Source organism: Callithrix jacchus, chromosome 6 (genome assembly GCF_049354715.1).
Source record: "Callithrix jacchus isolate 240 chromosome 6, calJac240_pri, whole genome shotgun sequence".
In the NCBI taxonomy this organism is placed as follows: domain Eukaryota; kingdom Metazoa; phylum Chordata; class Mammalia; order Primates; family Cebidae; genus Callithrix; species Callithrix jacchus.
Genome location: NC_133507.1, coordinates 23,778,339 through 23,799,706, shown reverse-complemented (window position 1 = coordinate 23,799,706; position 21,368 = coordinate 23,778,339). Strand labels below are relative to the sequence as shown.

Below are 21,368 nucleotides of genomic sequence, written 5' to 3'. Positions count from 1 at the left end.
CAAGTGATTCTCCTGCCTCAGCCTCCCACGTAGGTGGGATTACAGGTGCTCACCACCATGCCTGGCTAATTTTTGTATTTTTAGTAGAGACGGGGTTTCACCTTGTTGACCAGGATGGTCTCGATCTCTTGACCTCGTGATCCACCCGCCTTGGCCTCCCAAAGTGCTGGGATTATAGGCGTGAGCCACCGTGCTGGACTCTGTTTGTTTTTAAGACAGGATCTCAACTCTGTCACCCAGGCTGCAGTCAGTGGTGCAAACAGGGCTCACTGCAGCCTCTGCTTCCTGGGCTCAAGCAGTCCTCCTGCCTTGGCCTTCCAAGTAGCTGGGTCCACAAGTATGTGCAGCCACACCTGGCTAATTTTTGTATTTTTTTGTAGAGATGAGGTTTTGTCATTTCCCAAGCTGTCTGAACCCCTGGACTCAAGTGATCTGCCTGTCTTGGCCTCCCAAAGTGCTGAGATTACAGACCTGAGCCAACACACTGGCTCTCTGTCATTCTTTTTAATCCTTTTAACCTATCCCATTGTTTCTGTTTCCTGGCATCGCTTTCTTATTTTGGTCCTCTTTTTCCAATTCTGTGCTTTCCAAGATGGCTGTTCCTGTTGTGCTGCTTCTTATGTTGTCTTCACGTCTCTGGGTGATTTTCCCTCCTTTCCTGAGTTCTGCCAGTATACGTTTCATCTCTTCCTGTCGTCTCGCCATCCGTTCCTCGAGCTGTACTCTGTGGTATTCCTTTACAAAGACAGTCGCTTCATTTAATTATTTTTGTGGGTGGAAATTTTCTCAGTAATAATAATTCCTCGGACCAGGCCACATGCTTCAATTCTGTAATCCCAGTACTTTTGGAGGCCAGGGTTGGTGGATCACTTGAGGTCAGGAGTTTGAGACCAGCCTGGCCAACATGGGGAAACCCCAACTCTATTAAAAATGCAAAAAAAATAAGACAGGCCTGATGGTATGCACCTATAATTCCAGCTACTCAGGAAGCTGAGGCAGGAGAATCACTTGAACCCAGGAGGCAGAGGTTGCAGTGAGCCGAGATTGTGCCACTGCACTCCAGCCTGGGCAACAGAGCAAGACTCCATCTAAAAAAAAAAAAAAAACCAAACCAAAACAAAAAAATCTTGGATTAATGTGCATGGGTCAAAGGCTCTTTTCTTCTCTGCTTTCCAGAAACAGCTTCCTGTATACATGGCTGCCCTGCGTGATTCCAGTTGCAGTCTCACCTCTTTGCCTCTCTGAACCAAAGAAGCCAGCCCTGCTTACCCCAGTTCCCAAACACAGGAAGTGATTTTCTGCCTGAGCTTTCTGAGATCTGCTCCCTCCCACCCCAGTGCTCTCCATGCTTATTCATGGAGCTTCCTTCCTCATTGCTTCTTCCCAGTCCACTGTTTTGGGACACCCTGACGTGTATTTTGGTGTCTGCAAATTTTATCTTCTGATCTCACTGAAAATAAAATTGGATTTTTACTTGTTTTCCTTGTTGCTTCTGAGCTCCTTTGAGAGCTAACCAGTTCTGATTTTAAAACAGCAAAACCCCTTAGTAGCTAATGTTACCTATTCAGAAGAGAAAATTACTAAAATCATCCACCAAAAATGTTTTTGGGCATGTTAGTTTGCTGAAAACAAATCGGGGCCTTGACCTGCAGGTCCTTCTAGAATAGAGATGATAGCAGGGCTCTGTGCTCAAAACTTGCCAAAAAACTGTCTTCCAGGGTCAGGCACAGTAGCTCACTCCAGTAATCCAGCACTGTGGGAGGCTGAGGCAGGAGGATTGCTTGCGGTCAAGAGTTTGAGACCAGCCTGGCCAACATGGTAAAATATCATCTCTACTAAAAATACAAAAATTAGCCAGGAGTCATGGTGGGCACCTGTAATTCCAGCTACTCAGGAGGCCAAGGCAAGAGAATTGCTTGAACCCAAGAGACGGAGGTTGCACTGAGCTAAGATTGCACCACTGCACTCTAGCCTGAGTGACACAGTGAGACTCTGTCTCAGACAAAAAAAAAAAACAACTATCTTGCAGGAAGTTGAAGAAGCACAGAATTCCTGGCCCTGCCGAGTCAGAGTATGCCTTGTGCCCCTCATGCCTGTATCTGTCCCCTAGGGATGAGGGGTGGGGCTGGAGGGCAATTCTATGAACCCGCAGATTACCAGCAACATGTGGAAGCATGGAGTGTAATTATATCCCTGTTTTCAACTTTAAATGTGATCTTATGGCCATGCACGGTGGCTCATGGCTGTCATCCCAGCACTTTGGGAGGCTGAGGCAGGAGGATCACTTCAGCCCAGGAGTTTGAGACTAGCCCGGGCAACATGGTGAAACCCCATCTACAAAAATACATAAAAATTAGCTGGGCATGGTGCATACAGCTGCGTAATCCCAGCTACCTTCGAGGGTAAGGTGGGAGAGTCAGATGAGCCCAGAAAGTCAAGGCTGCTGGGAGCTGTGATCCCACCACTACACTCCCACCTCAGGGACAGACTGAGACCTTGTCTCAAAAAAAAAAAAAAAAAAAAATGTGATCTTAAATTAACTGAAGGCAATACTGGAGCCCAGGTCCTGCTTGAGAGGGGCATGTCCAATTTTATCATGCTCCTATGTGGAAGTTTACATTAACTTACAGAAACTTAATTAATTGAGCATCTACCTTTATTGTTTTATTTTTTGAGACAGAGTCTCATTCTGTCGCCAGGCTGGAATGCAGTGGTGTGACCCCAGCTTGCTGCAACCTCCACCTCCAGAGTTCAAGTGATTCTTCTGCCTCATCCTCCTGAGTAGGTGGGATTATAGGCACCCACCACCACACTTGGCTAATTTTTATATTTTTAATAGAGATGGGGTTTCACCATGTTGGCCAGGATGGTCTTGATCTCTTGACCTCATGATCCACCCACCTTGGCCTCCCAAAGTGCTGGGATTATAGGCGTGAGCCACCGTACCTGGCTGAGCATCTAACTTTAAATAAAGTTTATTAGCTTTAATAATAGAAATATCACTAAGAGGCTGGGCATGGTGGCTCACACCTGTAATCCCACCACTTTGGAGGCCCAGGCGGGTGGATCACCTGAGGTCAGGAGTTCGAAACCAGCCAGACCAACATAGTGAGACCCCATCTCTACTAAAAATACCAAAATTAGCTGGGTGCCTGTAGTCCCAGCTACTCGGGAGGCTGAGGCAGGAGAATCACTTGAATCCAAGAGGTGGAGGTTGCAATGAGCTGAGGTCTCGCCACTGCTGTCCAGGCTAGGTGGCTGAGTGAGACTCTGTCTCAAAAAAAAAAAAAAGGCTGGGTACAGTGGCTCACACCCATAATCCCTACACTCATTTATTCAGTCATTACATTGAATCAAGCATGAGGTACTATAGTGAGTGTTGGGGTAATTGGGTAGGTACTCTGGTGATGTCCTTTATAATTCCCACCTGACTTCATTTCCTGGGTAAAAACACAGGTAGTGGGAACATGGAACCCAAATCTTTAAGGCTTTGAAATTCTGAGTGATTGCTACAAAGATTATGAGACCTGACAATTAAGTAACCAGTTAGAATGAAATTAGCCTGCTTTTTTCTTTTCCTCCGACTTTTAAGTTCAGGGGTACATAGGCAGGATGTGCAGGTTTGCCACGAAGGTAAATGTATGCCATGGTGGTTTGCTGCCCAGATCATTCCACCAGCTAGGTGTTAAGCCCACCATGCATTAGCTATTCTTCCTGATGCTCTTCCTCTATGTCCCACACAGGCCCTAGTGTGTGTTGTTCCCCCCATGTCTGTGTTCTCATCGTTCACCTCCTACTTATAAGAGAGAATATGCAGTGTTTGGTTTTCTGCTCCTGTGTTGGTTTACTGAGGATAATGGCTTCTAACTCCATTTATGTCCCTGCAAAGGACATGATCTTGTTCCTTTTTATGGCTGCATAATATTCCATGGCGTATATATACTACATTTGCTTCATCCAGTCTATCATTGATGGGCATTTGCATTGATTCTATGTCTTTGCTCTTGTGAATAGTGCTGCGGTGAACATACGCATGCATGTATCTGTATAATAGAATGGTTTATATTCCTTTGGGTATAATAAACCTGGGTATCAAAGGCTTTGAGGATTTCCTAGCCTCTTTGTGTTGACCGAAGTTTAATTTTTATACATTTCCCCCTCAGTTTTCTTTTGCCATCATGACAGGGAGTTGAGTAGACATTGTATGTTTTTCTTCATTGTTTCAGATTTTGAGATACAGAGTGAAAATGGGGAGAACTGTAATCAAGACATGTTTGAGGACAAATCACATGAGATATTCTCGGAAGTGCCTGAAGAGGAAAGTGCTCAGCACTCCGATGGGGAAAGTGACTTTGAGAGAGATGCTGGCACCGGGAGGCCCCAGGGACACACCCCAGGCAAGGACCTCAGGGAGGTGCTCTCCCAGGACAAGGAAGTTGGCCAGCTCATAGGCCTGCAGGGCACCTACCTGGGGGAGAAGCCCTATGAATGTCCCCAGTGTGGAAAGACCTTCAGCCGGAAGTCCCACCTCATCACACATGAGCGGACCCACACAGGAGAGAAATACTACAAATGTGACGAATGTGGAAAAAGCTTTAGTGACGGTTCAAACTTTAGTAGACACCAAACCACTCACACCGGGGAGAAGCCCTACAAATGCAGGGACTGTGGGAAGAGCTTTAGCCGGAGCGCCAACCTCATAACTCACCAGAGGATCCACACGGGGGAGAAGCCCTTCCAGTGTGCTGAGTGTGGCAAGAGCTTCAGCAGGAGCCCCAACCTCATTGCACATCAGCGCACCCACACGGGAGAGAAACCCTACTCGTGCCCCGAGTGTGGAAAGAGCTTTGGCAACCGGTCCAGCCTCAACACGCACCAGGGGATCCACACTGGAGAAAAGCCCTATGAATGTAAAGAATGCGGCGAAAGCTTTAGTTACAACTCCAACCTAATCAGGCACCAGAGAATCCACACAGGGGAGAAACCCTACAAATGTACCGACTGCGGGCAGAGATTCAGCCAGAGTTCAGCCCTCATCACCCACCGGAGAACTCACACGGGAGAGAAGCCTTACCAGTGCGGCGAGTGCGGGAAGAGCTTCAGCCGCAGCTCCAACCTGGCCACGCACCGGAGAACCCACATGGTGGAGAAGCCCTATAAGTGTGGGGTGTGTGGGAAGAGCTTCAGCCAGAGCTCCAGTCTGATCGCACACCAGGGCATGCACACAGGGGAGAAACCCTACGAGTGCCTGACGTGTGGGGAGAGCTTCAGCTGGAGCTCCAACCTCCTCAAGCACCAGAGGATCCACACGGGCGAGAAGCCCTACAAATGCAGCGAGTGTGGGAAATGCTTCAGCCAGCGCTCCCAGCTCGTAGTGCACCAGCGGACCCACACGGGCGAGAAGCCCTACAAATGCCCCATGTGCGGCAAGAGCTTCAGCCGGGGCTCCATTCTGGTCATGCACCAGAGAGCGCATTTGGGAGACAAGCCCTACAGGTGCCCCGAGTGTGGGAAAGGCTTTAGCTGGAACTCAGTCCTCATTATACATCAGCGAATCCACACAGGGGAGAAGCCCTACAAATGCCCCGAGTGTGGCAAAGGCTTCAGCAACAGCTCTAACTTTATCACACATCAGAGAACTCACATGAAAGAGAAACTTTACTGACGTGGCCAAGAGCGAAAGTGAGGGGCTGGCTCTGGAGCGGAAGTTGCCACACTGCTCAGCAGTGATTGAAAGAGCTGTGCTTCCCAAACGCTCTGGGGGTTTTTGCGGGAATCTTCCCCTTGCTCATCCTCATTTCCAGTACGCAATCATTGTAGTGGTCTGAGTCAAGCCCCATATGTGTTCAAGAACAGGGTGTAGGAGTGGAAGGTCTGGAAATTTGGGTCTTCTTTTCCCTTACATTGTGTGACTTGATTGGCCCCCTCTCTTGTGATTCTTCTGTGCCTCAGTTTCTTCTTCAGTAAAGTGGTGGCGGGGGGGAGTGTTTCTCCATGTGGATGGAAGACAGCATGGCCCACAATGTGGGCCAAGTCCTCAGAGAAGTACTGGAAATCCATTGCTGTGGTTCTTGTTTTGCTGCCACTGTGCTGGGCTCAGGTGCCTTCCCTGCAAGCTGTTAGTGTTCCCCGGGCTCCCTGCCCATGCTAGAATCTGCTCTTCTGGCTTCAGTGTCTTGGGCTTTGATTTCAGGTCAAGATGGAGGGGCTTCTCCAGTTCTGAGTCACCCACATGAAGATAAAACCCTTTTCTATTTCCAGAAAGTGTCAGGAGCACAGAAACATGAGGAAGTACGGCCTGGAGCCAGTGCCCCAGTGTCCTTTCCAGTGACAAGAGTCAGGGCCTGCAGGAAAGGGGTAAACCGAGGACATTCCAGTGCTTGCTTTTTCTCTGTCTAGTGTCCTGTGATAAGTCAGCTACCAGGATAACACATTTGTTCTCGTGGGGTCTCCTTCTGGAGAGTGGAGTAAAGTCTGAGAGCCCCAGCTGCCAACCTGTGGTGGATGGTAACTTCCGTCTCATCAAGAGTAACACAGCAGGGTGGGCGTGTGCCTTTGCCCCAACAGATACATAGTCCCATAACCATTTCTGAATTATTCTGTGCACTTATTTCCCTCTTCTATTTTTAACTTGATATATGCAGACCTAGAGTCCTGTCGGGTAGCTTTTGTATATGAAGAACATTATTTTTAAAGAAGTGCTAACTTTGAGGACATATCTGTTCCCTGGAGATATTTGGGTTTGAATCATGAGGTTTTCCTACAGGTGTCGCCCTTGATCTCGGGACGCTATCAGGGCTTTGTTCTCTAGATCCTTGCGCCTGGAGAGAGTGAAGACGGGAGTGACGGCAGGTGAAAGGCTTTGCTGTGAAGGAAAAGGAGATAAGGCGTTTCCAGGACATGGGAAACTGCCTCCTCCTGCACATGGGGCCTGTGCTCAGAATGGGCTGGGTCCCTATTCCCTAATAAAGTTCCATTATTTTCCGGAGTCTGTCTTTTACTGTGTGTTAAAAACCTGAACTGACTGGGCCGGGCGCGGTGACTCACTCCTGTAATCCCAGCACTTTGGGAGGCCGAGGCGGGCGGATCACAAGGTCAAGAGATCGAGACAATCTTGGCTAACATGATGAAACCCCATCTCTACTAAAAATACAAAAATTATCTGGACATGGTGGCGTGCGCCTGTAGACCCAGCTACTCGGGAGGTTGAGGCAGGAGAATTGCTTGAACCTGGGAGGGGGAGGTTGCAGTGAGCCGAGGTCAAGCTACTGCACTCCAGCCTGGAGCCTGGCAACAGAGCGAGACTCTGTCTCAAAAAAAAAACAAAAAAACAAAAACCTGAACTGTTAGCAAACTCACACCTCACTTCCCCACCCCACTTGTGGGTGAACCTAGACCTGTGTGTGCCACCTTCCCGCTCGCTGCCTTTTACAAACTCTACATGGAATCTGTCATCCAAGACTTGGAGCCATAGCTTTGGCTAAGGATCCAGATGGCATCCTGAGGAGGCCATTGGGAGTCATCTCTGTCCAAAATCAACTTAGACATGAGGAGGAAATTCTAGGCAGTGATGTTTGTTAAACCAAGAGAAAAAAAAATCAAGTAGGCTATGAAATCCCCATCATTAGTGCCATTCCTTCACTTACTCAGCCAACAGGTTCTAGGAGTTGTGAAGAAGTCCCTTCATTTGTCCAATAGAAAGATTCCCGGCCTGGCGCAGTGGCTCACGCCTGTAGTCCCAGCATTTAGGGAGGCCGGTGGATGGATTATGAGGTCAGGAGATTGAGACCATCCTAGCTAACACAGTGAAACCCTGTCTCTATTTAAAAAAAAAAAAAAAAAAACAAATTCAAAAAAAAAATTAGCTTGGCGTGGTGACAGGCGCCTGTAGTCGTAGCTACTCGGGAGGCTAAGGCAGGAGAATCTCTTGAACCTGGGAAGCAGAGGTTCCGGTGAGCTGAGATGGCACCACTGCACTCCAGCCTGGGCAAGAGTGAGACTCCGTCTCAAAAAAAATAAAGAGATTCCCATCTGTCTGGGAAGATACAAGAGCTGCCTGAGCAGTAAGGGAAACGGATGGTTTCCCACCTGACATGAGGTTCTGGAGTTTAATTTCTACAACTTGGGTTGTAGAAAATACTGGATCTTTTTTTAAGTCTCAACTTGAGAGAAGAGTTTATATTAAGCTTTTTGAATTTTTTTAACTCCTTGCCTAGTAGAAACACAAAATATCCTAGGAAAAAAAGGAAACCAGATTAGCTGGAACTGCAATTGCTAAATTAACCTGGAACCAAGACATTGTTGAGAAAATGACAAATTACAGTTCTTGAAAGGTTGAGAGTTGCCTGAGGTTGTTGCTTTGCAAATTGAAAAATAAATAAATAATAAAGGTTGCAAGCCCATCACTTCAGGTCCTTCCTCCTCTTTATGGGTCCCCAGAGGCAAAGGGGTCAGGACACAGTAGCCTTTGTGTAGCTGTGTGTCAGGTGGAAGGACACATCTTTGTCCCTAAACATTTCAAGAAGCCCAATCGTTTTGGAAGGTATACCTCTGCCACATCTTTGCTTGCAACTCAATTACACCTGTGTCTCTAGCAAAGGATATTTCTCCTTAAGTGTACATGTCTTTAGAGATCTAGCTTTTGTCATTGGTCTGTTTCTAAAATCATGGGAACAGCCTTGGACCATTAAAAATCGACAGTAAAGCCCGGTGCTATGGTGTGCACCTATAATCTCAGCTACTCAGAAGGCTGAGGCAGGAGGATCGCTTCAGTCTGGAGTTACCGAGACCAGCCTCAAAAATCTGCAATAAGGCTGGGTGTGGTGGCGCATGCCTGTAATCCCAGCTATTTGGAAGGCTGAGGCAGGAGAATTGCTTGAACCCAGGAGGCAGAGGTTGCAGTGAGCCAAGATCGCACCACTGCACTCCAGCCTGGGTGACAGAGCCAGACTCTATTTCAAAAAAAAAAAGTCTACAATAAATGGTAAAAAGAACTGGATGCAGTGGCTCACGCCTACAATCCCAACACTGGTTGGGAGGCTGAAGTGGGTGGATTGCCTGAACTCAGGAGTTCAAGACCTCCCTGGGCAACATGGCGAAACCCCGTCTCTACAAAAAATACAAAAATTAGCCAGGTGTGGTGGCAGGTGCCTGTAGTCCCAGCTACTTGGGAGGCTGAGGCAGGAGAATTGCTTGAACCTGGGAGGGGGAGGTTTCAGTGAGCTGAGATCACGCCACTGCACTCCTGCCTGGGTGACAGAGTGATACTCTGTCCAAGAAAAAGAAAAAAAGCAAGAGATAACCAAAACGCAATCGCTTCACCCTCAGCGTGGCCCTCAGGTCCACCTCAGCAAGTCTGTTACCTGACTTTGGTCACTTCCCTCTCCCAGGCCCCACGATGGCTTTGTACCCTTTGGCAATTCTCAGAATGTCAGCTCCCAGGCTCAGCTCACATCTGAGAACCTTGAACTGTCAGGTTGAACTCCCTCTGTTTCCCACCTTCAGGCTAACCTCTCTGCGCTCCCTCAAGCCCTTCACCCCACCCTCAGCCTGGAGCTGTGCCTTCAGCTTCACAGTAACCTCCACCCAGACCCTTCGCTCCACTTCTCCAGGATCAGGACCTTGCCCCATCAGCTCTTTCCTGTCTTGGCTTCAAGTCACTGTCCTGGCTTCTTCCTGCCACCTACTCACCTGCTGAAGTTTGCCTGGAATCTCAAACTCAGCATGTCCCCCGACTGCCTCTCCTTGCCTGTCCTCATTGTGAGCAGCACTGCCACCCACCCTGCCTCACCCAATCCCAAAACCTGGGATCATCCAAGACGCCTTCCTCCTTCACCTCCCTCAGAGCTATTCATTCAGGGAACCACAATGTGCACATTCTGCCTCCCTACTCAGCATTCCCAGCCTCAAAGCCCCTGGCAGAGTTGAGACCTTTGCCTGGCAGCTGCCACAGCCCTTCCTGGGTGCTTCCCCAGGCTCCCTCCCTCCCTGCACCTGCCTCTCCGTGTTGCTGCTAGAGTGAGCATTCTTTCGCAGCAGAGCAGAACCATCCACCAGCTAGCTTACACCTTGAGGGGCTCCCCATCACCGCCAGAAAGGCCACAGTCCTCCACAGCAGATAGGCCTTCCCATGGGGAACCTCTCTGGAACTCATCACATCCATCTCTTGCCTTGCCCTGGTCACCACACCTCTGTGCCCTTGACCGTCCTCATCCCGGGCAGCTCCCCCTCACTATGTGCAGCTGAGCCTTGCCTCAGTGCCCCTGCTCACCCTGCTCCCTTTTCTGGAATGCCGGACCTCCCTGTTTGCCGGGGCACACCTGCCCATTTTTGAAGACGCAGCTTGAGCACCACCTCCTCCGTGAGTCCTCCTCCCCGCTCTTCTCTGGTCGACTTGACCCTGCCTGTGCGCTCCTGCACTCTCCAGCTTCAGCACCGTGACTCTACTTAGGTTGATCTGTTACATGCCCTCCCTACTTCATCCTGCTCCCTCCCTCCCTTACATTTTTTTATGTTGATAACTCATTCTGAGGTTCCAGCTCCAGGAACCTCCAGTTCTAGTGCCCAGCTCAATGCTTGTGATGCAAACTCAGGAAATATTTGCCAATTGATTCTCTTCATAGAAATACATAGACATGCAGGAGGCAGGTGGAACCCGTGATTCTGGCCTGGATAGTGGATTAGGTTTCCTACGCTTTCCTTTGGTCAGATGATAAATATTAGTTTTATTTCAGTGCCCTTTCAGTATTTACCTGTGTAAGTTATGCACACAGCTAAAGACATTTATAAAAACGAACTCGCCAATATTCTAACAAAATGACATCTTACAGTTTTGAAATGTCACGGAAAATCAAAAGCCCATGGAAAACCATGCATATTGTAGCCAAATCTGTAGTACACAATCTATTTTTTTTTAAATAGAAACAGGATCTCACTATGTTGCCCAGGCTGGTCTGGAACTCCTGGGCTCAGGCAATCCACTCACCTCAGCCTCCCAAAGTGCTGTGATTACAGGTGTGAGCCACTGCACCCCGTCTTTTTTTTTTTTCAATAGAGACAGGGTCTCTTGCTATGTTGCCCAGGCTGGTCTCAGACTTCTGGGCTCAAGTGATCCTTCCACCTTGGCCTCCCAGAATGCTGGAATAACAGGAATGCACCACCACTCTCGGTTCACAATTTTTTTTTACCTGTTTGGACAAGCAGTGAACCCTCAGATACTTTACCTTATTCTTATCCTTTAATCCGGTGAATTCATATAACTATCCTGAGGCGATTCCTCTATTTTTGTGTTTAGGTTTTTTTTTTTTTTGAGATGGAGTTTCTATCCTGTTGTCTAGGCTGGAGTGCAATGATGTGATCTCTGTTCACTGCAACCTCTGCCTCCTGGGTTCAGTGATTCTCCTGCCTCAGCTTCCTGTGTAGCTGGGATTACAGGAGCCTACCACCACGCCCAGCTAATTTTTGTATTTTTAGTAGAGACAGGGTTTCACCATGTTGGCCAGGCTGGTTTCAAACTCCTGATCTCAGGTGATCACCCACTTCAGCCTCCCAAAGTGCTGGGATTACAGGCATGAGCCACCACGCCTGGCCCCCTTTGTTTTAAATTGTTATTGGGCCGGCACAGTGGCTCACACCTATAATCCCAACACTCTGGGAGGCCAAGGTGTGTGGATCATTTGATGTCAGCAATTCAAGACCAGTCAGGCCAACATCGTGAAACCCCGTCTTTACTGAAAATACAAAAATTAAATGGGCATGGTGGCGGGCACCTGTAGTCCCAGCTATTCAGGAAGCTGAGGCAGGAGAATCACTTGAAACCAGAAGGCAGAGGTTGCAGTAAGCTGCTATCATGCCACTGCACTCCAGCCTGGGCAACAAGAGTGAAACTCCATCTCTTAATAAACAAATAGTTATTAATATGTAGCAGACAAGGGCACACAAGTGTACAGTTCATTGATTTTTTTACAAACTGCACACACCTGTATAACTAGCACCCAGATCAAGAAACAACTTACCACGGCCAGGTGCTCATGCCTATAATCCTAACTCTTTGGGAGGCCGAGGTGGGTGGATCACTTGATGTCAGAAGTTCAAGACCAGCCTGGACAATGAGGTGAAACCCCCACCTCTACTAAAAATAAACATTAGCCGGGTGTGGTGGCACATGCCCTGTTGTTCCAGCTACTCAGGAGGCTGAGGCAGGAGAATTGCTTTAACCAGGAGGTGGAGGTTACAGTGAGCCAAGATGGCGCCACTGCCCTCCAGCCTGGGTGACACAGCGAGGCTCCATCTCAAAAAAAAAAAACAAAAAAAAACCCAAAAAACCTACCAGGACCCAAAAGTCCCTCTTTGCATTCTCCTTCCAGGCAGTACCTTGTCTGCCTTTTAACCCAGGCCTGAAGTTGTGGTATAGGAGACAGAGCATTGAGAACTCGGCAGGTCTGGTTCTAGACAAACTTCTCTCCTAATACACCTTTTTTTTTAATTTTGTTTTATAAAGACGGGGTTTCACCATGTTGCTCAGGCTGGTCTTGAACTCCCAACCTCAGGTGATCCACCCGCCTTGGCCTCCAAAGTGCTTGGATTACAGGTGTGAGCCACTGTGCCTGGCCAACACCTTTACTTTCATTAAAGACTTTACATTTTTGAGGCAGGTCATAATGAGATGACTTTTGTTTTTTCATGGAATTTTGCTTCCCTTGGGTTGCATTATTTACTTTACTATAAACCAGAAGGGCTTGTAGTGACAAAATGGACAGAGCAGTTACCATGCGCCAGGCACTGTGCTAAGCTCTTTATGTGCCATCTCATTGAATCCTGACTGCTCTAGGAGGTAGTTAAATATCCTCACACTACAGGTGAGAAAGTGAAGACTCAGGAGAGGTTTGGTCAGTTACCTGCCCCACACCTGTTGCTTAACCGTGACTCCGGGAGTCCATTGTTAAAAGCATGAGAAATATCTAATAGGAACAAATGAATAAAAGAACAAAACATTAGGATAAAAAAATGATATATTAGTGGCCAGGCACGGTGGGCTAATTCCTGTAATCCCAGAACTTTGGGAGGCTGAGGTGGGTGGATCACTTGAGGTCAAGAGCAGCCTGACCAACATGGGGAAATCCCATCCCCAATAAAAATACAAAAAACATTAGCCAGGCGTGGTGGCGTGTACCTGTAGTCCCAGCTACTCGGGAGGCTGAGTTAGGAGAATTGCTTGAATGGGGAGGTGGATGTTGCAGTGACCTGAGACGGTGCCACTGCACTCCAACACAGGCGACAGAGCAAAGACTCCATCTTAAAAACAAAAAAGCTACAATGTTTAGTCTTTTCTCTAGCTGGTATCAGGACAATCCACAACTGTGATTGGTCATTCCTTGCATGTGACTTGTGATCGTCCTTCTGGCCCTTTATTCCTGAAGGGAGTCTTGTCTCATAATCAGAAAGTTCAGCAGGGACCCCATGTCCTGGGCTTGCTGTACCCATAGTCTCTCATAGACGGCCTTGGAGATTGTCAAATGGAGGGCCGTTCTCGCCTCCCTGCTCCCTGGCCCTGTTAAGTATTTCAGATCTTTAGACAAAAGACTTACTTTCTTCACTCTCTTGATACAATATCCCTTGATACAACAGCCGTAGTGGAAATGGAAGTAGAATTATGTGCGTGATGAGATTTTCAAAGCAGAAAGTTTCAGAGCCTGGTGGAGAGGAAGGGCCTGTGAGCCGGAACTGGTGTGTCATTCTAAAGACCAGCAACAGTGGTGGTTTGAGGAGTTTCACAAAACAAGAACATGTGGTTATCTTTGGCCTATTATCTAGGTGCAGCTGGTGGGACGGAGCCTTATGAGGAGCCTACGTGTCTGGCTACGCCATAGTGCTATGAAGGGGTTTTAGGTCCTTGAGCACAATGTTTATGGTAACAGAGCTCAGGTCACCCTGCACCAGAACATGAGGCATAGAGAGGCCTTCCTCCTCAGAGGCCTCCTGCGGCCTTCAGCAGTGTGTTGTTCCCTGGTTTATATGTTACTCATAACCAGTTTATGTAGGCACTCCCCCAACAGGAAGGTCTCATGCCAATGGAATACTTTGCCTGGGGCCCTCATAGCTCACAGGTGATGTCAAACATGTAAAAGCAGAGCTGCCCAGGAGACTGGAAAGTGGGAACCCAAGGCCCTCTCCTGGGTTGGGCCTTTACTCTACATCTCTAGGCCCTGACATAGCTCTGGAATTTCCAGACTGGTCCAGGGGATGGGTTTGAAAGGTAGATGTGGCTGGGCGTGGTGGCTCACGCCTGTAATCCCAGCACTTTAGGAGGCTGAGGCGGGTGGATCACATGAGGTCAGGAGTTCAAGACCAGCCTGGCCAACATGGTGAAACCTCGTCTCTACTAAAATTACAAAAATTAGCCAGGTGTGGTGGTGGGTACCTGTAATCCCAGCTACTTAGGAGGCTGAGGCAGGAGAATTGCTTGAACCCAGGAGGTGGAGGTCACGGTGAGCAGAGATGGTGCCACTGCATTCTAGCCAGGGCAACAGAATAAGACCCTGCCTCAAAAAAAAAAAAAAAAAGAAAAGAAAGGTAGATGTGTGTGCAGGCCAGGAGAGCTGGCCCGAGTTTCCATGTCAGCCTTCTCAGAATTCTTCCTAATCTAAACCAAAAATAAAATTCATAGCCCCCCAATCAATTGATGGACCCTCCCATTGGCCAAGGGCATTCTAAAGTTAACCCAAAAAACTAGTTCAGGCCATGATGGGGAGAGAAGCTGGACATGCCTCATTATACCCCCCACCCTGCTGGAACTCAGGCACAGCTGACCACCATTCACATTAAAAGAGATCTTAAGACTGGCAAAGCAGATTCTCTGTAGCAATAAAATGCCAAATTCCAGGCAGACTCTAGTATAGCATCACATGACAGATAGCAGGCCTGGAAAGAGGTAGAAGTATTTTACTCCAAATTATATATTCTTAACTGCCAGGCATGGTGGCTCACACCTGTAATCTCAGCACTTTGGGAGGTCCAGGCAGGTAGATCACGAGGTCAGGAGATCAAGACCATCCTGGCCAACATAGTGAAACCCTGTCTCTACTAAAAATACAAAAAAATTAGCTGGGTGTAGTGGCACACACCTGTCGTCCCAGCTACCTGGGAAGCTGAGGCAGGAGAATTGCTTGAACCCAGGAGGTGGAGATTGCAGTGAGCTGAGATTGCACCACCGCACCACAGCCTGGGCGACAGTGCGAGACTCCGTCTCAAAAAAATAAAAACTAGCTGGGTGTGCTGGTGTGCACCTGTAACCCCAACTACTATGGAGGCTCAGGCAGGAGAATTGCTTGAACTTGGGAGGCGGATGTTGCAGTGAGCCGAGATCCTACCACTGCACTTCAGCCTGGGCAACAGAGCAAGACTTCATTGCAAAACAAAACGAAACAAAAAAACAAGATTGATTTCCTTGACATACTTTTAAATGCCTCTGCAAAGCTGTCCCTGTGGGGAAGATCTACATTCTATAGAGAATCCCCATTCCTTTCTAATTCTTCTCCCTGTCCCAGGAGAGAAATAACTAAGTCTGGCAACTATTTTTGATCTGATAAGAGCTCTGAAGCCTGCTACCTGGAGGGTTCATCTGCATGATAAAACCTTGGTTTCCACAACCCCTTATCTTAACCCAGACATTCCTTGCTAATGATTCCAGGTCCTTTTTATTTTGAGATGTAGTCTCACTCTGTCATCCAGACTGGAGTGCAATGGTGCAGTCTCAGCTCACTGCAACCTCTGCCTCCTGGGTTCAAGCAATTCACCTGCCTTAGCCTCCCCAAGTAACTGGAATTACAGATGCATGCCACCATGCCTGGCTATTTTTTTTTTTGTTGTTGTTGTATTTTTAGTAGAGACAGGGTTTCGCCATCTTGACTGGGCTGGTCTTAAAATCCTGAACTCAGGTGATCTGCCCGCCTCAGCCTCCCAAAGTGTTAGGATTACAGGCCTGAGCCACTGTGCCTGGCTCTTCTCTTTCTCTTTCTTTTTTTCCTTTCTTCCTTTCTTTCTTTCCTTCCCTCCGTCCCTTCCTTCCTTTCTTTTTTTCTTTCAATGGAGTCTCACTCTGTCACCCAGGCTGGAGTGCAGTGGTGCGATCTTGGCTCACTGCAACCTCTGCCTCCCCAGTTCAATTGATTCTCTTCCCTCAGCCTCCTGAGTAGCTGGGATCACAGGTGCACACTACCATGCCAGGCTAATTTTTCTGTATTTTTAGTAGAGGCGGGGTTTCACCATGTTGGCCAGGCTGGTCTCGAACTCCTGACCTCAAGTGGACCACCCGCCTTGGCCTCCCAGTGCTGGTATTACAGGTGTGAGCCACCACGCCGGGTCAGTCCCTGGTATTTCTATCAAGTCATTTCCTTTGAACACACCTCCACTTAGCACATAGCATTTACCGAAGCATTTATTAATAGCACTGCATTGGAGTTAATCTGGGTTGCACATAACTCCGTGGCAGCGTTTTAGAAAATGCACCCTCTGCTGGATTGCATTCCTTAAGAGGAAGGAGTGTTTCACTTTTTTTAGTTCCACCACAGCACACTTGCCACCTGGTGCTTGGCCCAAACTGCTCCACAGCTGTTCAATGAAAGTCAATAGTATTAATCTTAAATGACCCAGGACTGTGCAAGTAGGAAATGAGGAATTGTGTGTGTGGTAGGTGAGGGGAGGAACACAGTGGTAGAACATCACTACAGCTAGGAACCATGGCAGAGAAAAGCACTTTAAGTGGCAGAAACCTTAATTGGAGTCCCATCTTCATAGGAGCAGAGACCTCAGTCCCATGTTATCTCGATTTAGTCATCTGTATAGTAGGGGTAAATAGGGACTAACAGGGTTAAACAGTTGCCCTCCGCCCTAAGTGAAAATATTTTATAAACCAGCGTTGTGGCTCACACCTGTAATCTCAGCACTTTGGGAGGCCCAGGCAGGAGGATAGCTTGAGCCCAGGAGTTTGAGACCACTCTGAGCAACATAGGTAGACCTCGTTTCTATTAAAAACAAAACAAAGGCCTAGCACGGTGGCACACACCTGTAATCCCAGCACTTTGGGAGGCCGAGGTGGGTGGATCTCGAGGTCAGTAGTTCGAGACCAGCCTGGCTAAGATGGTGAAACCCCGGCTCTACTAAAAATACAAAAAATTAGCCGGGCATGGTGGTGCGCGCCTGTAATCCCAGCTACTCGGGAGGTTGAGGCAGGTGAATTGCTTGAACCCAGGAGGCGGAGGTTGCGGTGAGCCGAGATCGCGCCACTGCACTCCAGCCTGGGCGACAGAGCGAGGCTCCGTTTCAAAAAAAATAAAATAATAAAATTGAATAACAAAACAAAAAACTGTAAAGAGCCTCTCAGTGCCACCAGGGCCACGCAGGGTGAGAGGTCTCCGCCTCCCCTGGGAAGCAGAACCCACACTCCCCACAGTTGCGCGAGCTCTGGCTGCGATTCTCGTTGATGACAGGTGGGACTTGTAGACAAGCTGGATAGGTGGGGCCGTTGGGACAGGTGGGACTTGTAGGCAAGCTGGATAGGGCTCCACCTATCCAGGTTGTTTGCCAGTCCCACCTGTCATCAATGATTCGTCGGAAGCCAATAGGCGCCCCAGACATTCTCATATTTTATTGGCTAACGCTGCTGTCTGTCTTCGGATGGCGACCACTGGGAAATGTAGTTCCAGCCGACACGGAGTTTTTCTGGGGGTCAGCTTTCCGCTTCCGGTGCTCAGCAGCTGTCCTAATAACCCGGGCTTGGGCTCGGGCTTTTAGTGTCGTCTGGAAACGTTGCGTAGCTGTGGACAGTATGTCGTGGGGCCGAGCCGTCCGTTTTCTCAGGGCTTCGGCGGGCGGGAGCAGTTCTCACCTCGGGCCTGGGCCGTGAGCCGGGGTCCAGACGCCTCGGGCCCTGGCCCCCAATCCCCGCGATACGACTCAGCCAGGATATGATCCTCGTGATGGTGGCGCCCTGCTCCCCGATGCTCCCTGGGCCTGGAAGGACGACCCCGGCCCTGTAGCCGCCGAGGCTCCCCTGGCCGCAAGGCCCCCTCTGCCCCATAAAGTTTCCAGAGAAGGTCGTCTGCGGAGCAGAGTAGCCTTCTAGTGTAAGTCACCCAGTCTGCAGTCAAAGGGCCGAGCTACTGTTCATTTTCCTGCCACAAACCAGCTATGTGACCTTGGGCAAGTCCCTTAAGGTCTCTAAGCCATGAATGCCTCAGCTCTTAAGAGATTTCAAGCCAGAGTATCTCTTAACTTGACAACTCTACCATTCCGTAACAGTCTGTTTTTGTTATTATTTTTCTTTTATTTTTTATTTATTTTTTTGATACGGAATTTCGCCCTTGTTACTCAGGCTGGAGTGCAATGGCGCGATCTCGGCTCATTGCAACTTCCGTCTCCCGGATTCAAGCGATTCTCCTGCCTCAGCCTCCCGAATAGCTGGGATTACAGGCGCCTGCCGCCACGCCTGGCTATTTGTTGTTGCTGTTGTTGCATTTTTAGTAAGAGACTGGGTTTCTCAGGCTGGTGGTCTTGAAGTCCCGACCTCAGATGATCCAGCTGCCTTCGCCTCCCAAAGGACTGGGATTACAGGCTTGAGCCACTCCGCCCGGCCCCTATTATCCTTTCTCTTAAAGCTTCCAAGCTTAACCAAGATAAGTGTGCCTGTCTGGGCTAGAATTAGGATGCCAGAGCTGAGAAATCCTGAGCGGTGCGCCCGAGGCTGAGAATCCAGCCAGAGGCGAGGGCAGTTAGCTGTTGGAGTATTTGAATCTTTGAAATTTAGAGCTGGCTCCACCCCGATGCTGCTCTTCAAGATGCTGCTATTTGTGTGAAGTCTGACTTGTACCAGACAGTTACTCTGCAACACCCTGTAGTTCTGAAGACCAGTGGCTTGGGAGGGCAGGCAATTTATTGTCGCATGTATAATCTCCAACCCACCCACATTCTTCACTGGATAATTGGCGTTTTCTCAGCCTTAATTAATTGCTATGTAAACACAGCTTCAAGCTCCTCTACTTTTCAACCAGATCATTAGCCCTTGACTCCTCTTACCAAACTTCTGGAACTGCCACCCCACCAGTGACTCCACAGGCACCAGGGCATGCAGCGGGGCAGGGACAGGAAGGCTCTCTTCTCCTCAAGCCTGCGGGGCTAACACTTGAGATTTTTCCTAGAGTTCACTTTTTAATGTGTGTCTCTGACTCTAGAATTTCAAGAGAAGTTTCCACTTAGTGACTCCTAACTGAAGATGGCTTCCCAGTGAGGTGATAGAAGAGGCTTGAGCTTCAGAGTGCGGTTGCAAGGTTCTTCTCTGACCTGAACAATGGCTGTAGCTGCGGACCAACAAATACAGACTCCTTCAATACAAGATCTCCAAATAGTGAAACTGGAAGATTCTCACTGGGAGAAGGAAATTTCCCTTCAAGGGAATGACTGGACCAGAGACATCCTGTCAGAGCTTTTCTCATTTCCATTACCAAGAAGCATCAGGACCCGGAGAGGCCCTCCTCCAGCTCCAGAAGCTCCATTGCCAGTGGCTAAGCCCAGAGAAGTGTACAAAAGAGCAGATCCTGGAGTCGCTGGTCCTAGAACAGTTCCTGACTGTCCTTCCCCGTGAGATCCAGATCTGGGTGAGACAGCAGCATCCTGAGAGTGGAGAGAGGGCCATGGCCCTGGTGGAAGACTTGCAGAAAGAACCTGGAAGGTAGGGGCTGCAGGTGAGATATAAAAACTTAGTTCTGAACAGTTAAAATAGAGGAATATGAGAGACAGCTGCCTTGGGTTGCCAGCAGTGTGGGTGATGTGTAGTTCTTCACTCTTTGTATTAAACTGGAGTTTGCTTATTTCATGGTTGTGGTAGCTGCAACTTTCCTTCCTGGTTCTGGCTGTTTTGTTTGTTTGGTTTTTTTTTTTGAGATTGAGATTCATTCTTGTTGCCCAGGCTACAGTTCAATGCCACAATCTGAGCTCACTACAATCTGTGCCTCCCAGGTTCAAGAGATTTTCCTGCCTCAGCCTCTGGAGTAGCTGGGATTACACGTATGCACCACAAGGCCTGGCTAATTTTGTATTTTTAGTAGAGACCATGTTGGTCAGGCTGGTCTTGAACTCCCAACCTCAAGTGATCCGCCTGCCTCATCGGCCTTCCAAAGTGCTGGGATCACAGGTGTGAGCCATCGCACCAGGCCAACCACTGTGGCCAGCCCAGGCTGATGCTTCAGAGAATGTACAACATTGGCTGCTCTCAGTGCCGGTCCCTGCCATTAAATAAGAAAATTGCGCCGGGCGCGGCAGTGGCTCACACCTGTAATCCCAGCACTTTGGGAGGCCGAGGCGGGTGGATCACGCGGTCAAGAGATCGAGACCATCCTGGTCAACATGGTGAAACCCTGTCTCTACTAAAAATATAAAAAATTAGCTGGGCATGGTGGCGCGTGCCTGTAATCCGAGCTATTCAGGAGGCTGAGGCAGGAGAATTGCCTGAACCCAGGAGGCGGAGGTTGCGGTGAGCCAAGATTGCGCCATTGCACTCCAGTCTGGGTAACAACAGCGAAACTCCATCTCCAAAAAAAAAAAAAAAGAAAATTGCTTAAAATGACTTGAGCTTCACTCTGATCAAGGAGGAGCATGTATGACAAGGATCTCTTTTTGGAGATCTCAATCTGCAGCAGCCAGCCAGAGGCAAACTGCTTCCAGTGGTCTTAGTCCACATTATTGAGCTTATTGTAAAACCCCTGAATTATCCTATGCTTTTTTTGCCTAAGGGATGGCAAGGCAGGTAGGAGCAGCCCCAGGAGAGCTGGGTGGCCAGGATGGAGTGGTCCATGGCCTTTTCTCCATAAAGTCTTCACATGTCCACCCTCTTGACTGCCGTTGCAGGCTTTTTATAAGATTGGCTTCTTCCTCTGCTTTTTTATGTTTTGGGATGTTTAAGTTTTTAGTCCCTGCAGAATTTTTGACCACTTCCAGTCCTTAAATAGGGACAGGATGTGCTCTCACAGGGGAAGGAGCCCGCAGGGTGGGTCCTGAGATCTCTAAATATCCATCTGAAGAAAGCACAGACAATATCTATGTGTTTGTTCCAGGCAATGGCGAAAAACTCACAGCCAGAACCAGAGGCATGGTTGAACCACAGCCCCAAAGTAGAACTCCAGCCTGTCCACGAGAGCGGTAAGAAGTAGCAGTGAGGGGAGGAAGGAAGTACACTTCTGTGGGGAGGACATAGAAGTACTCTCTGAAAGTAGGAAGTGGGGTAGAAGGTACAGCTCCTTTCTGCTTGGAAGACTGGCATGTTGAGCTGAGGCTGACCGCATGAATCTCTGAGATCCTAAATGGGTGCCTCCAAAGGG

The 21,368-nt window shown here is 48.7% G+C and overlaps 1 protein-coding gene across 5 annotated transcripts in view; it reads left to right on the top strand.

Moving 5' to 3' along the window:
• The window catches only part of ZSCAN2 (zinc finger and SCAN domain containing 2), a 34,006-nt gene extending 14,605 nt beyond the window's left edge, over window positions 1–19,401 (top strand). For 3 of the 5 annotated variants that reach the window (XM_008998469.5, XM_008998468.5, XM_078326867.1), the window contains one exon: window positions 4,227–6,988. In XM_008998469.5, coding sequence (XP_008996717.1) covers window positions 4,227–5,665 — 1,439 coding nt within the window. In that variant the 3' untranslated portion in view covers window positions 5,666–6,988. Of the gene's footprint in view, window positions 1–1,176; window positions 1,478–4,226; window positions 6,989–19,226 lie in introns of those variants that run through there. The other 2 variants (XM_035303921.3, XM_008998470.5) reach the window with 2 other exon arrangements.
• The last annotated feature ends 1,967 nt before the right edge of the window (window positions 19,402–21,368 follow it).